The 12,292-nt window shown below is 47.0% G+C and overlaps 4 protein-coding genes across 4 annotated transcripts; 3 read left to right on the plus strand and 1 right to left on the minus strand.

Annotated features, from left to right (window-relative positions):
* The first annotated feature begins 176 nt into the window (after positions 1-176).
* On the plus strand, positions 177-3,146 carry FOXG_12449 (uncharacterized protein). The gene has a single exon (XM_018392241.1). The coding sequence runs from the start codon at positions 205-207 to the stop codon at positions 3,139-3,141; it is 2,937 nt and encodes a 978-aa protein (XP_018251776.1). The 5' UTR covers positions 177-204; the 3' UTR covers positions 3,142-3,146.
* Positions 3,147-5,553: 2,407 nt separating this feature from the next.
* On the minus strand, positions 5,554-6,940 carry FOXG_20902 (uncharacterized protein). Its single transcript, XM_018401223.1, has 3 exons — positions 6,298-6,940; positions 5,944-6,081; positions 5,554-5,863 (listed from the first exon to the last, which is right to left on the minus strand). Exons 1-3 carry the CDS (start codon positions 6,834-6,836, stop codon positions 5,626-5,628), a joined length of 915 nt encoding a protein of 304 aa, XP_018251777.1. The 5' UTR covers positions 6,837-6,940; the 3' UTR covers positions 5,554-5,625.
* A 321-nt stretch (positions 6,941-7,261) lies between these two features.
* On the plus strand, positions 7,262-8,513 carry FOXG_20903 (uncharacterized protein). Its single transcript, XM_018401224.1, has 2 exons — positions 7,262-7,652; positions 7,710-8,513. Exons 1-2 carry the CDS (start codon positions 7,575-7,577, stop codon positions 8,382-8,384), a joined length of 753 nt encoding a protein of 250 aa, XP_018251778.1. The 5' UTR covers positions 7,262-7,574; the 3' UTR covers positions 8,385-8,513.
* Positions 8,514-9,933: 1,420 nt separating this feature from the next.
* On the plus strand, positions 9,934-10,341 carry FOXG_12450 (uncharacterized protein; the record flags this gene model as incomplete). Its single annotated transcript, XM_018392242.1, has 1 exon — positions 9,934-10,341. One exon carries the CDS (start codon positions 9,934-9,936, stop codon positions 10,339-10,341), a length of 408 nt encoding a protein of 135 aa, XP_018251779.1.
* Positions 10,342-12,292: the final 1,951 nt, after the last annotated feature.

Genomic DNA, 12,292 nt, shown 5'->3' on the forward strand with positions numbered 1-12,292 from the left:
CTACACGGGCATGACTCTTACACGGGCATGACTTTTGTAATATCTGATTGGATAGGACCCTCTTTTGTTAGCAATCTCGGTTCTGCCGATAGCTCTAAATTGTACCAAGAGTTTTTATCCCTTAGTGACTGACGCAACGCTCTCTATTAGATAATTAGCTATCCATTGCTAGTCTCCCAGCCATTGACGATAAAAACCTTCATTATGTCCCAATTCGAGCCTCCTCATAGCTCAGAGAGCAATTCAAGACGCCGAACCCGAAGGCCTAGCCCGAGCGATCAATCACGTCCTCGAAAACGACAGCAACAGACCCGACCAGCCAGGTTCAGCCCACCACTACTTACGGATAGACCAGAGTCAGCTACCAGCACCGCGACAAGTATCGACCAGTACTACGGTATCGGCGACGAAGATGCGCTTGGAAATCTCTTCGCATCTTATCCACAGACCTTTTCAAGCTTTCCACGGCCTCATGGATCGCAGGGGCTCCATGAGCCGCCATGGGAGCTCCGTTTCGACCACGAGATACACCTTTCAAATAATTTCCCATCCGGACGAACACGATCGCAGCGAGTTAGAATACCTGTACCAGGCCCTGAAACCGATCTACTACTATCCGCCTCTTCACCACGATCTACCCAACGGCCCCCAACTGCAACAAGGGCCGAGTTTGAATCCGCCTTGAAGCTGGTACGCGAGGTTATTGGGGAGGAGAAGAGATTGACTATTGAGCTCGCCCGGTCGTACGAACGAGTACACCAATGGCGAGAGAGATGGGGTTGGTCACCACTCAACTCAGATGCCTACGAATCCCCTCCGCCATACTCTCCGCCTCGAGGGCTATCTATCCAATCTCCCCAAGCATCATCACCCCCACAAGCAGTCGGATCTTCCCCTTTCCAACAGTCCTCGTCGCCCACACCAGACCCTATCCCAAATCCACCAATCCCAGGCGACGCAGCACCATCAGCCGAGGTTCTCTTCAACTGGGTGAATACCTTCGCGAAGGCTCATGGATTTGGTATTGTTCGACGAAATGCCTACTCATATAAAGGCCGGAAGATCAGATATTTATTCCAATGCGATCGATTCGGAGAACCCAGACCTACTGAAGGCGTAGGTATCCGACAACGGAAATCCCGGAAGTGTGGTTGCAAGTGGATGGTTGTTGCAGAGGCATTAGAGGAGGATAAGTGGCTTTTACGACGGCACCCAAACCCTGAACACAGCCAACATAACCACGGGCGTAGCATCGGACCATCTGCCCATCCCTCCCATAGGAGGCTCACTACGGATATTAGGGCTACAGTTGAATCAACAAGCCGCAGGATTGGAATCCGAGCTCGCGATGTGCGGGCTGTCGTCCAGGAGCAACATCCCGAGTCTGTCTTTACACGAAAGGATATCTACAACGCCAGGTCTCTTATCAACCGCGATAAATTGGATGGATATACACCTACAGCAGCACTCATCAAACTCTTCGACGAGAGGGAGATTCCGTATCTCGTCAAGTGGGCGGACGATAACTCAAATCGCCTTCTTGGCCTTGTCTGGACCTTCCCCTACTGTCTTCAGATGTGGAAGCGGTTCCCCGAGGTCATCAGCTTTGATAACACGTATAACACCAACCGCTTCAAGCTCCCATTATTCCAGGCAACAGGACAGACTTGCCTAGGGTCGGTCTTTAATGCCGCCTTCGGTTTAATCAACAACGAGAGACGGGAAGGGTTCCAGTTCCTTTCCGAAAGCATTCGGCAATTAGCAGAACAGCACTCGATCCGACAACCAGACATTATTATCACCGACTTCGACGATTCGATGAAAGCCGCCCTAAACGATCAGTTCCCTGAGGTACAGCAGCAGCTCTGCATCCATCACATCAATTCCAACGTCCTGCTCAGGTCGAAACAGAAGTGGGTTAAGGACTGCAGCCACGATAGCAACAGCAGCAGTCTTGATAGCAGCGACGAAGAGGCACCTGCCCCGCAGACACAGGCAGAGCTAAGTCGCAAAGACCGACATTTCATCCACGCGCCAGCAGCCGAGGTTATCCCTCACAGCTACCAAGGGGTTCTTATGATGTGGAAGCTTGTCGTCTTCGCCGAGACTGAAGAGGCTCATGAGAAGGCATGGGTAAACCTTTGTCGAGAGTTTGATGATCAGCGGGCTATCCTGCGATATCGCTATGGAACCTACATGCCTGTTAGGGCTCAGTGGGCACGCTGCTTCATCCGCAAGTATCGCAACTTCGGCATCCGCGTCACCTCTGGTACAGAAGCAAGCAATAACAACGTCAAGAGCTACCTTCTCAATGGCATGAGCCACCTCTATCGGCTGGTTGAGGCGATGCAGGATATGATAAGAGACCAAGAGCGGGACTTCACCCATGCTAGCGCAGAGGACGAGGTACTAACTGCCCGCGAGTATCTCAGCTTGAGCTCTGAGTACCTAGGTGAACTGCGAACATCGATTTCGTCCAAAAGCCTCGGACTGATCACAAAGCAATATCGGCTAGCAAGGAAAGCGATGCCGACAGGGAAGAATCCGTTCCCTGATTCTCTCGGGGATTGCAGTGAGGACTGCTCAGTTTCAGCAGAGCTTGGTATCCCCTGTTGCCATAAAATCTACTCGAAGATAGGGTCTGGTACGCCTTTTACTAAGTGGGACGTCCATCCACGGTGGCGGCTGAGAGAGTCAGCCTCTCGAGATCCCTATCGACGGATCCTCGATCCCAAGATCGCCACTGCTCTCCGTGGTAGGCCGAAGAACACTGCACAGGCTGTTCCTACATGGCTAGCTATTGGTACAAGCAGCCAGTCCAGTCTCCAAGCAGCCAGTAAGCCAGCAAGCCAACCAGCTAGCCAGGCGTCAGGGCGCAGGCGAGGCCGACTACCAGGGAGTCGGAACAAGTCGACGCTTGCTAGACTTGCCCTGGAAGAGAGCCAACAGGCCAGTAGCCGGGTCAGTCCTTCATCCTGGCCCCAGACACGTAATCAGTCAGCTACTCTGGGAAGTGGAAGAACTACAGGGATACGTGCCAGCGGGCGGAGGACGCAACCAAGCATCCGGAGGCGAAGGAGTCAGTGGGAGATGGTGGAGAGCGACGAGAAGGTTCTTTCTTGTATAACAGTTAGGAAATAGAGGTGTAAATTGCTGAAATGAGCATATTATGTTGATTGAAGAAGAGGAAAGACTGGTGCTAACCACCGGAAACTATTGACAAGACATCCACATCCTCGCCACCAATGGATCGGAATAGCCATTGATCCGTTAAACAGTGGATCTCAACATAGATAACTGCCTTCGAGGGCACAATGGAGTTGGCCTTGTTCTGTATGGAAAACTAGACCTTACTTTGACGCCTGTGCAAGACCTGTTCAAGGGAGCTAGCGGGACCTAATTGCTTCTACACTGAATGAGAGATCTTGTTAGCGAAGCTGGCTTCACCGCCTTTGCGGGAATGTATCTATGGGTCGACGGAAATCTAGCGAATCAGATATTACAAAAGTCATGCCCGTGTAAGAGTCATGCCCGTGTAGCCAAAATGTCATGCCCGTATATCAATTCCCTATGGAAAATTGGGCCTCAAATTACGAGAAGCAAAGCGAATACAAAAGCCTATTGGATAATTAATAACAGGCGAAGCGATCCTGATGATTTCATAGAGTAGGGAAGAAGCTGGTTGAGGTCACAAAAATGTTGAAGATGAGAAGATGGGAATGGCCGAAAGCCTGCGAAAGGAGCGGGGTAGGAGGAAAGTTTGACGTGTTCCAATCATGTTCAGTATATGAGATGACGTGGTTGATAAGCTTGTGACCCAGTTTTATTTCCACCTTAAATCCAGTTCTTAAAGAATTCTTTAAAAATTCAAACTAATTCTAAAATAGCTGTAATATTAATGACCTATCTAAGAGGTTATTACAGTGCTGAGACAGCTCTCTGACCGGTTGGCCGGTCTCATTTTCACCAGTATTCAACAACATGTTATAGGGTAGGTTATTTCTAGGTGCACAGTATACTGGGTCACATATTTGTCTGGGTCACAAGCTTATCAACCATGCTACACCAATAGGATAACAACTCTAATCATTGATGCCATTAAGTAGCAGTACAATCCGAGTCAACAGTCTGCCACTTGACTTCAGTAAGATATTAAAAATATTACGTATATATAACACAGTGAGCAGATTTGCACAAAAGAAGCTCTTAGAGACGAGAAGACGGGGGCAACCACGTGTCCAGATTATTAACCTTTTAATAGGCAAATGCAATCCTTGGTTAGATCCTTATATGTAGTCTACATAATGGATAGTAATACATTTCCCCCTCAATACCGCTCGCCCAATTTTGCCTTTTAGTATTCTTCCAGTTACGCAACATCCAGGCCAAGATACCAAAAATAGGCTTAAAAAGACTTTCAGAGTTATAGGAAGGAGGATTTGCAGCATCTAGTGCATCCTTAGCATTATCCGGCAGCAGAATTACTTGCTAATTAATACATTACTTTATCCGCTTTGCAACCGCCCCGGTGATCTTGACCTCCCTGTCCCATCTATTAGCTAGCATCGCGCCCTATGGCCTAAGATTAAGGCAAGTGCTATACCTAGGCTAAGAATACGTAGATGTTGGCTTGCCAAGTAGGTCTGCTACCGTGTTATGTCCTGCGACATAGCTGAGGATATTAGAAATAGCATAGGCGGCATCCCTGGTAGTAAAAATATACTTATAATTAGGAACATAGAGATCCTGGTCTATGTAAAGCTAAGAGAATAAGTACTTAGATCTAGGAATTTATTAAGTTAGGTGTATTACTTATATACTAGTAGTCCAGATAATGGTTATTACTTTAATACAACGTTAAATTAAATCAATTGTACAACAATTGATTTTGGACTGTAGGACTAGGCACGCGTAAGTAATGCGCCCGCAGACTGTCGATCGAAATGAGAAAACATAAATCACCGTAGTGTGGTCATATGGGAATGGACGGGAGATAAACGAACACGTGAGAAATAAACAGGGGTAGGCGACAATTAGGGGTACACGACAATTAGGAATAGAAGAGTAGGGTAGTCGATACTTCATCGTAAAAGTGGACAACTGATAAGATCAAGAGTCAATTGAGGAGGGGGAAATCTTTGTTCTACATACTGGCGTCGGTAGAGCCCTCCTAAATTACTACGACGCGGTCACGAAACACGCGCGGTCAAGATATTAATTTACACGTAGGCGCTCAGGAGGTAATATCGCTTGGCGCCGCCAAAGTACAGCTATCTGCGAAGGTTGCGACGAATGAACGAACCAGCCAATGAGAAGGTTTATCAGGCACTTTTAATCAAAAAAACGGGCGGGGGATTGAAAACATTGTCCGTCTTTCAGTGAAAGAGGAACTAGCAGGGGTATAAAGCCAATGAGAGATGTAGAATTTCCTCTTTCAGTGAAATTGGGACGAACAATAAGGATGTAGAGAGGTCCTCTCTGGGTTGTCTCGGCTGCTCGGCTCTCGTATCCGCCTGGGTGTTCGGATCGGAGGGTTCTTATCTGCGGCTAGGTGTTTATTTATATTTATTTATATTTATTTACCTATATATATTTATATTCATCTATAGTTAACTACACAATAGATTACCATACTACTGCCCCAGTTGACCCATCAACAGTTCGTTGATAGCCCAAGGGGTGCGACTTCTGCCTCTGACCATTGGCCGCCTTCCAAATGGGCACGCCAGTGTAGTACTCCCGTGAACATGGTGCAAGCCCCCCTACAGTGAAACCTGTGACTGCAGCCACCTCTCCTTGGCAACGTCTCCATCCTTGAGCCAAGAGGCGATAAAGTGCATACCGAAGGCTGCATGATGAGTTCCTTGAAAATGTTAGCCTGATTGATCTCTTTTTTTCTCAATTTCTTTAAAAAATGGAAAAAAGAAACGGGAATAGGCATACTTCACAGGAATCATCCAGGAGTCAATCTCGCAGTCCTCATTCTTGATACCCTCGACTCTGTGTGCCCGAAACTGTAGGAGAACAAGGTTCGAACCGTCGAAACAAAAGACCTGGGGACACTTATATTTGCTTGCATATCTATTATCTGTTAGCTGTCTTTTGACTTTTAATTGTACGATAGGAAAAGAGAAATATAGGTGAAGGCACCTGGGGGATATCAAGAAACTTGAGACCTTAACCATAGGAGACAAAAAGAATTAGGTAAGCTTATCTTAATTTTAGGAGATTTTAGCTTAATTTATTTTGTCACCTTGTCTTTCGGTCTGAGGTCTTGCTCCCTGTGGGGGAACCTACCCTCTGAGTTCTTGCGAAAGTTTCCTTTGGCCACCTTTATTAATAGAACCACTTCCCCACTCATTCGGATCGAGAAGGTTGCGTTTAAACTCCCCAATAGCCACAGTGTATCTCTTTCCGCCATGCTTTACAGAAAATGTGCAATCCACATTTTCGGGGATATTTTCTTCTGTCAGTGGTTTAGTGTGAGAGGTCTGCATAAGTGGTGGATTCGAATGCCAGGCGGAGAGAACCACGTTAGTTATCTCGGTATTGAACCAGTTCTCGCAATCTGCTTCAGTCTCAAGTCTCCAATAACGTTGATTGGTAGGAACGGCTGGCTGACGAAAGCGCATGGCGTCATCTTCCATCATTCCCATGAAGGCATTTTCGAAATTGGCGTCTATAACGCCATTCTGAATTTTTATGTAGGAGGTTGTGCTCTTTATGGGCTTGTAGGAGTTGGACCAGGATTTATCGGATGCGGTCTTATACCCCGGGTTAGCAACCACATTGGTGGGGTGTTGTTGAATAAGCTTTTCAGCTGAATTAGTAGACATGGTTTTAAAAGCAATAGTTAGGAGGAAAGTGGAGAAAGATTAATAAGAGTAGAAGATGAACTTGAGATTCTTTCAGCATGAGCGCTGCTGGCATATTATATAACAAACTGTAACCGCTGGCTATGATCACGCTATAGTAAAACTTCAACCAACAAGATATTATGGCGGCTAGAAACTGAACTGTAAGAACTAAGTTCAATTCCAAATAAAAACACCAATCACAATATCGGTATTAACGCTCGTTGGTCCATTTTCTACCAAGACGACAACCAACATGAACAAGGACATTCTAAGAGTGATTTGATTGGGCCTACGGGCCGACTGTGGAGTTTCTGCCTGGCACCCCTTGCCTTAAGAAACGGCTGACTCAGTGATTGATGGCACGTGCGTTTTGGCTTGGAACTCCTGAAATTTGGCATTCAATATACAAACCGAACCTCTTTCAATTACAGACTGACCGCACCTGTTTGTTGGAGGGACTGCGAGCCATGAGAATACACGTAAGCCAGCTAGCACAGGTAATTGGAACCCAGCATTTTGTCCCTACGATATAAGCTTTTGTCAGCTGGTCGTTCCGACAAATCAGCGCCATTGGAGGCTTGAGACTGAAGCAGATTGGGAGGACTGGTTTAATATTGAAGCCATCGCTTCTTGGCTGCAAAAAGAGGCCAAGAGAGAGGTATAAATACCTCGAGATTCTCTCTCGAAAAACCAGCACGACACAAGACTGATCGCATTATGGAGCATTCGGATGGAATACCTTCCTCTCCAACTAGTGATATACTAACTGAAGGAGTCATGCAGCCTGAAGACACTGTAGGTTCCACTACCCGTTCTAAGCCATATTGCACTGCTGATATAACTTGACCTTAGCGCTTTCGGTTTGGTACGCGAACTATCACAGCCAGAGGTGGACCTGCAGACCATTGCCATCATAATGTCCTTTGCCTGCGACTTCAGCAGACGTTTCTGGATCGGGTCGTCCAGTCCTTATTCGGTGTTTTATCTGGCGCGATAGGCTCATGGCTGCAGAACAAATTCCCAGAGTGGTTCCTGCCAGAAAGAATTGTTTTAAAATCCCAGAAGCCCAATTGGGAAGAAGAATTTGACAAGGAACTGGAAGCATATCACAAACTTCAACCTCTCCAGGGCATCGTCATACCTAGATTCTACGGCATGATTCAATTCAATGATATCCGCACTTTGATTCTTTCAGATATCGGAGGGGACTGCCTCGCGACCCCGGAAGGCGCAGTACTTGATAAACAAGATCTTCGGCCCCTGTTCGATCAGGCGTTTACGTCTCTGGCTGATCTCGGAGCGTATCATGATGATATAAAGCTTGACAACTTTCATCTTGTGACTGACAATGGGAAGGACAAAATTATGGTATTGGACTTGGAATCTGTGGGCTTCGAACTTTCGGGGGAAGACCTGTCTTGTGTGGCAAAGGGAAACTCAAACTGGTTGATAAACCAGTACGATGACCATTTAGAGTGCATGGAGTACGATGGAATGATCCTACCAAAGCGACCACTCAGAACATGAGAATACATAGCTCGCTGATTTAGCGTGACATTTTCTTGCTTGGAGTTTCAGGGAGAAAATACGATAATAGGAGAAGATACATTCCATAAACCCCACTGGTTGGTGATTCCAATGAGTTTACTTTCAGTCCTACTCTTCTATTCCTAATTGTCGTGTACCCCTACTGTACCAAGGTTGAACGAAAACGCGTCGCATTATTCAATTTTCGTCCGTGCCAACCTAGACCACCCTTGATTTTTGCCGATATTCTTCCGAAAAATCACCCGTAGATTCTACACTTTCTGTCCGTGCGCATTGATATGGTGTCGCACTGAGCGTGCTTAAAGGGTTAGAGTGAATATGATGAGCAGCAGCAAATGTGTTGATTGATGTCTTAAGTTATCTCTTGTGCGGGGAATTCCATCCCGCAGAGTTACTTAAAGCATATAGCTAGATTACTAATGCCTACCCTGCGACATATGGTAAGAAGGTTTAATAAAAACAACCTGTTGTTTACCTCCTTTTTATCCGTGCGCGCTCGTGCTTCTGACTTCCCGCTTTTATTCCATTCCTACCATATTCTACCACTTCGCCTTCTGCTCCAGCTTCCCAATATCGTATAATAAAAGAATACAATATAGAAGCAGCAACAGTATATAACAGCACAGAAAGGGCTAACACCATGGAATCGTCACCTATTGCCCCAACTACAGGGACACAACAATCGCCTTATGAATTTCTCGAGTCGCTCTCCTTATGGGTTCATCCTGAGGCGCGACTATTAATCTGCTTCGATGATAACTGCAAACACGCCATCTCCCCCAATGGGTCCCATCCTATCAATCATCTGAGAGATAAACACAAGATCTCTCTATCTATTGTACCAATTACCCCCCGTATCAGGTCCTGATACACGAAATCATGGCCCGTGCACGCCACCTCTCCCACTTATTCTTCATTCTGATAGCACTTCCGCCAAACGTGTACGTTAGCAAGATCTCCCCTACTGGCTTTAATTGCGGTAGAACGCGAATAACGCAAGAATGGATACCCCTCTTCAAATCATATCCTTACAGGCTTAGGTGAGTGGCCCTGCCCGAATGATACTGAATTGTTGGGCGCAAGAAGTGTCGGCTCCAAGCAATTGGGATGTAGAATGGTAAAATAGCAGTGCAATTCTTCGCCCGAATCTTGTATAACACCTGTTGAGCTGAGTTGATCAAATGGTTTGCATCGGCTGCACAGCCTATGTGCTAAAGCGCTCTAGCGAATTAGAAGACCAAATGATCATCTTGGTGTTAATCGAGTTATGTTTCTTGGGACGATATACAATCAAAAGAAGAAAAAAAGAAGAAAGAAAGGAACAAGAAGTAACCACGAAAGCATGAACAAATCCGTTCAGCACGATGGCTCGCTTCGTTACGCAGGGGAGCCAAAGATGCGAAACAGACACAAATTGCCCCAGCATTTACATAGATCGTAGCGTTACACCTTGTGAATCGCTTGCTTAACAAAACAAAACAACTCAACCACATCTATCTTCACTTATCAGCTCAAGCCTCTCGATAAAATGCATTTCACCACCGCTGCCCTCTCTGCCCTCCTCACCTCCGCCGCCTTGGCCGTTCCCTTCAACGCCACTCCTTACGACAACCCAGACAGCAATATCTTCCCAGACTTTGACCGCTACTCGGACTGGGCGATCTGCAAGGGCAAGATCACCAAGGACCGCTTTCCCAACCTTCGGGCCCCCAATCGTGAGGGCGGCTGCGTCCGGTACTACCAGGGTATCGACATGACAGGCGTCATCACGGAGCAACACTTCTTCTTCAAGGACGGCTTCAAGACTGCGCCGCCAAGTGTTTGGAGGAACCTAATAAGTGCACGAACTGGGTGTGGAAGCATACCTTCATGCCGGAGGATGGTGGCAAGCGGTCGTGCACTCTGTACAGCAGTCCCAACCCGCCGACTGACGTGACGCTTAAGTACGACTTGGCGAACAGCAGGCAGTTCTGCTAGGAGGCTTGCTATCATGGGGGTCTTGGGAATGGCTTGAAGAGGGGGCTTAGATTGGTACAATGTATCGCTTTTGATTTCAGTTATGACCTGGTTGTTTAACTATCATTCCGTAATATTCTATCAGCCCTTGATAAACTACCCTAGTCCTACAGTCCAAAATCAACTCTAGTAGAGTTGATTTTATTGACCCACTTTAAACCTAGTAGGGTTGATTAATGCCAGGGTGTAGAGTTGATTTGACATTGTTCTATATACAGGAATAGTAGTGCTGATCAGAACAGGGGTTGTCGCACAGAGCGTGCTTAAAGGGTTACAGTGAATATGATGAGCAGCAGCAAATGTAGTAGTAGTAGTAGTAGTATTTATTACGCCCGGGAGAACGGACCTCATAGGGCCTGTGGCTACGCTAAGCTATTCACGTATTCCCCGCTTTTTGTCCATTTTACACAGAAGAAAGCCCTACTGCTTTTCCTGTTCTTACTCTTCTAACCCCGTTTGCTTGACTCTGCTTGACAGGCCTGCTTGAAGGCCAACCAATACCATCTCCAAGTGTTCAGCATCCTATCTTCAGCAGCTGAAGCATGGTCTGTCAACTTGAGGCTGTTTGTTGTTAGTAATCAGCTGTGATGTTAATATTAGTAGTCATTTGTTTTCTCCTTCTCAAACTCCTTCCTGGCTCAATCTTCCTGTCGCCATCGCAAATTTGACTGTCGCTCGCACCGCCTCCAGGTTAGGTCTCCACTTTGCTCCGTCTGACGCCGACTTTCCACCTAGAAAGAAGGAAAGGTTGCCCATCATGTTTTGTCCTACTCGACGCATGGCTTCACGCTCTGCTTCCCATCTTGTGCATCGGAACAGAAAATGCTCCATTGTCTCTGGTCCACATCCACATTCACACATGTCCGACTCTGCGGCCCCGATCTTGTTGAGGTACATAGGCACCTAGGTGCCCAAATAAAATAGCGCACCAGGTGCCCAAATTATGTCAGCAATCGTCGCCCCGATTGGCCAGCGACGGGTCTAAGGTTGTAATGCTGTTTTCTAATATTTTCAAAGCACAAGCCAACTAGTTACCGTTTGACAACAATACAAAGTTCTGCCTTATCCTCCGCCGCATATAAGGTTTCTTGCTCTATATTATCCATTTCTGCTTTTCGCCATATTTCTGTCATGCCTCTTCTTTTGTTTGCTAGAGGATTCTTTCCCATCTCCTTAACAACTTGGGCTTCAATGCGTTCATCCTCCGCCTCACTCCAATCCAAATACGCCATCATCTCTTCTTTCGTCCATTCTCTTGATCCTGTTGACGTGATACAGCGCTTGGACATCTGTTTGTAGTCCAGACACCACTCGTAGCTCTGCTTGTCGTACCTGAGTGGAAACCCCATCGCCCTGCGATATTGCTAATTTGTTTTGATGCTGCCAGCCGGCTGCGCCGCATACCACGCGCTTCTTGCAGCGACATATCTTCCATATATGGCTTCTGGCGAGTCATGCCTCAGTAGTGGTTACGAAGGAAGGTTGCGCGAATCGGATGGTTCGTGATTCAGACATTCTTCGCCAGAAGGGCCTGGCACAGTTCCAACGGGACAATCTGGGACGACAGAATGTTGAAGAGCTGTAAGCAAAACTTGTACAGTATGTGAAGACTGGGCAAGTGGGGTGTGTGCAGTAGCGGGAGAGCGTGCAGTAGCTTCCGCAATACATTCTAGCACTGGCATGCCTTCAACTAATGAGGGCCCTTGGCTCACTGAAATCGCCTCAATTGGGTCAGCCAGACTTGGGACTGCGACCGGGGTTACGTCCGGCTGCGGGATTGACTTCGAGGCCGGCGCTTCCTGAATGAGCAAATCCTGGAACCTCAGAGGACACGCTCGTGAGGACCTCGCGTGACCAACAGCATGACATCT

This window comes from Fusarium oxysporum, chromosome 3 (genome assembly GCF_000149955.1).
Source record: "Fusarium oxysporum f. sp. lycopersici 4287 chromosome 3, whole genome shotgun sequence".
Lineage (NCBI taxonomy): Eukaryota > Fungi > Ascomycota > Sordariomycetes > Hypocreales > Nectriaceae > Fusarium > Fusarium oxysporum.

Coding starts and splice junctions, on each gene's coding strand:
- FOXG_20903 (XM_018401224.1), top strand. CDS start 7,575: ATGGAGCATTCGGATGGAATACCTTCCTCTCCAACTAGTGATATACTA. Junction 7,653..7,709: donor TCATGCAGCCTGAAGACACT/GTAGGTTCCACT, acceptor ACTTGACCTTAG/CGCTTTCGGTTTGGTACGCG.
- FOXG_20902 (XM_018401223.1), bottom strand. CDS start 6,836: ATGTCTACTAATTCAGCTGAAAAGCTTATTCAACAACACCCCACCAAT. Junction 6,082..6,297: donor CTTTCGCAAGAACTCAGAGG/GTAGGTTCCCCC, acceptor AACAGATAATAG/ATATGCAAGCAAATATAAGT. Junction 5,864..5,943: donor TCCTGGATGATTCCTGTGAA/GTATGCCTATTC, acceptor AACATTTTCAAG/GAACTCATCATGCAGCCTTC.
- FOXG_12449 (XM_018392241.1), top strand. CDS start 205: ATGTCCCAATTCGAGCCTCCTCATAGCTCAGAGAGCAATTCAAGACGC.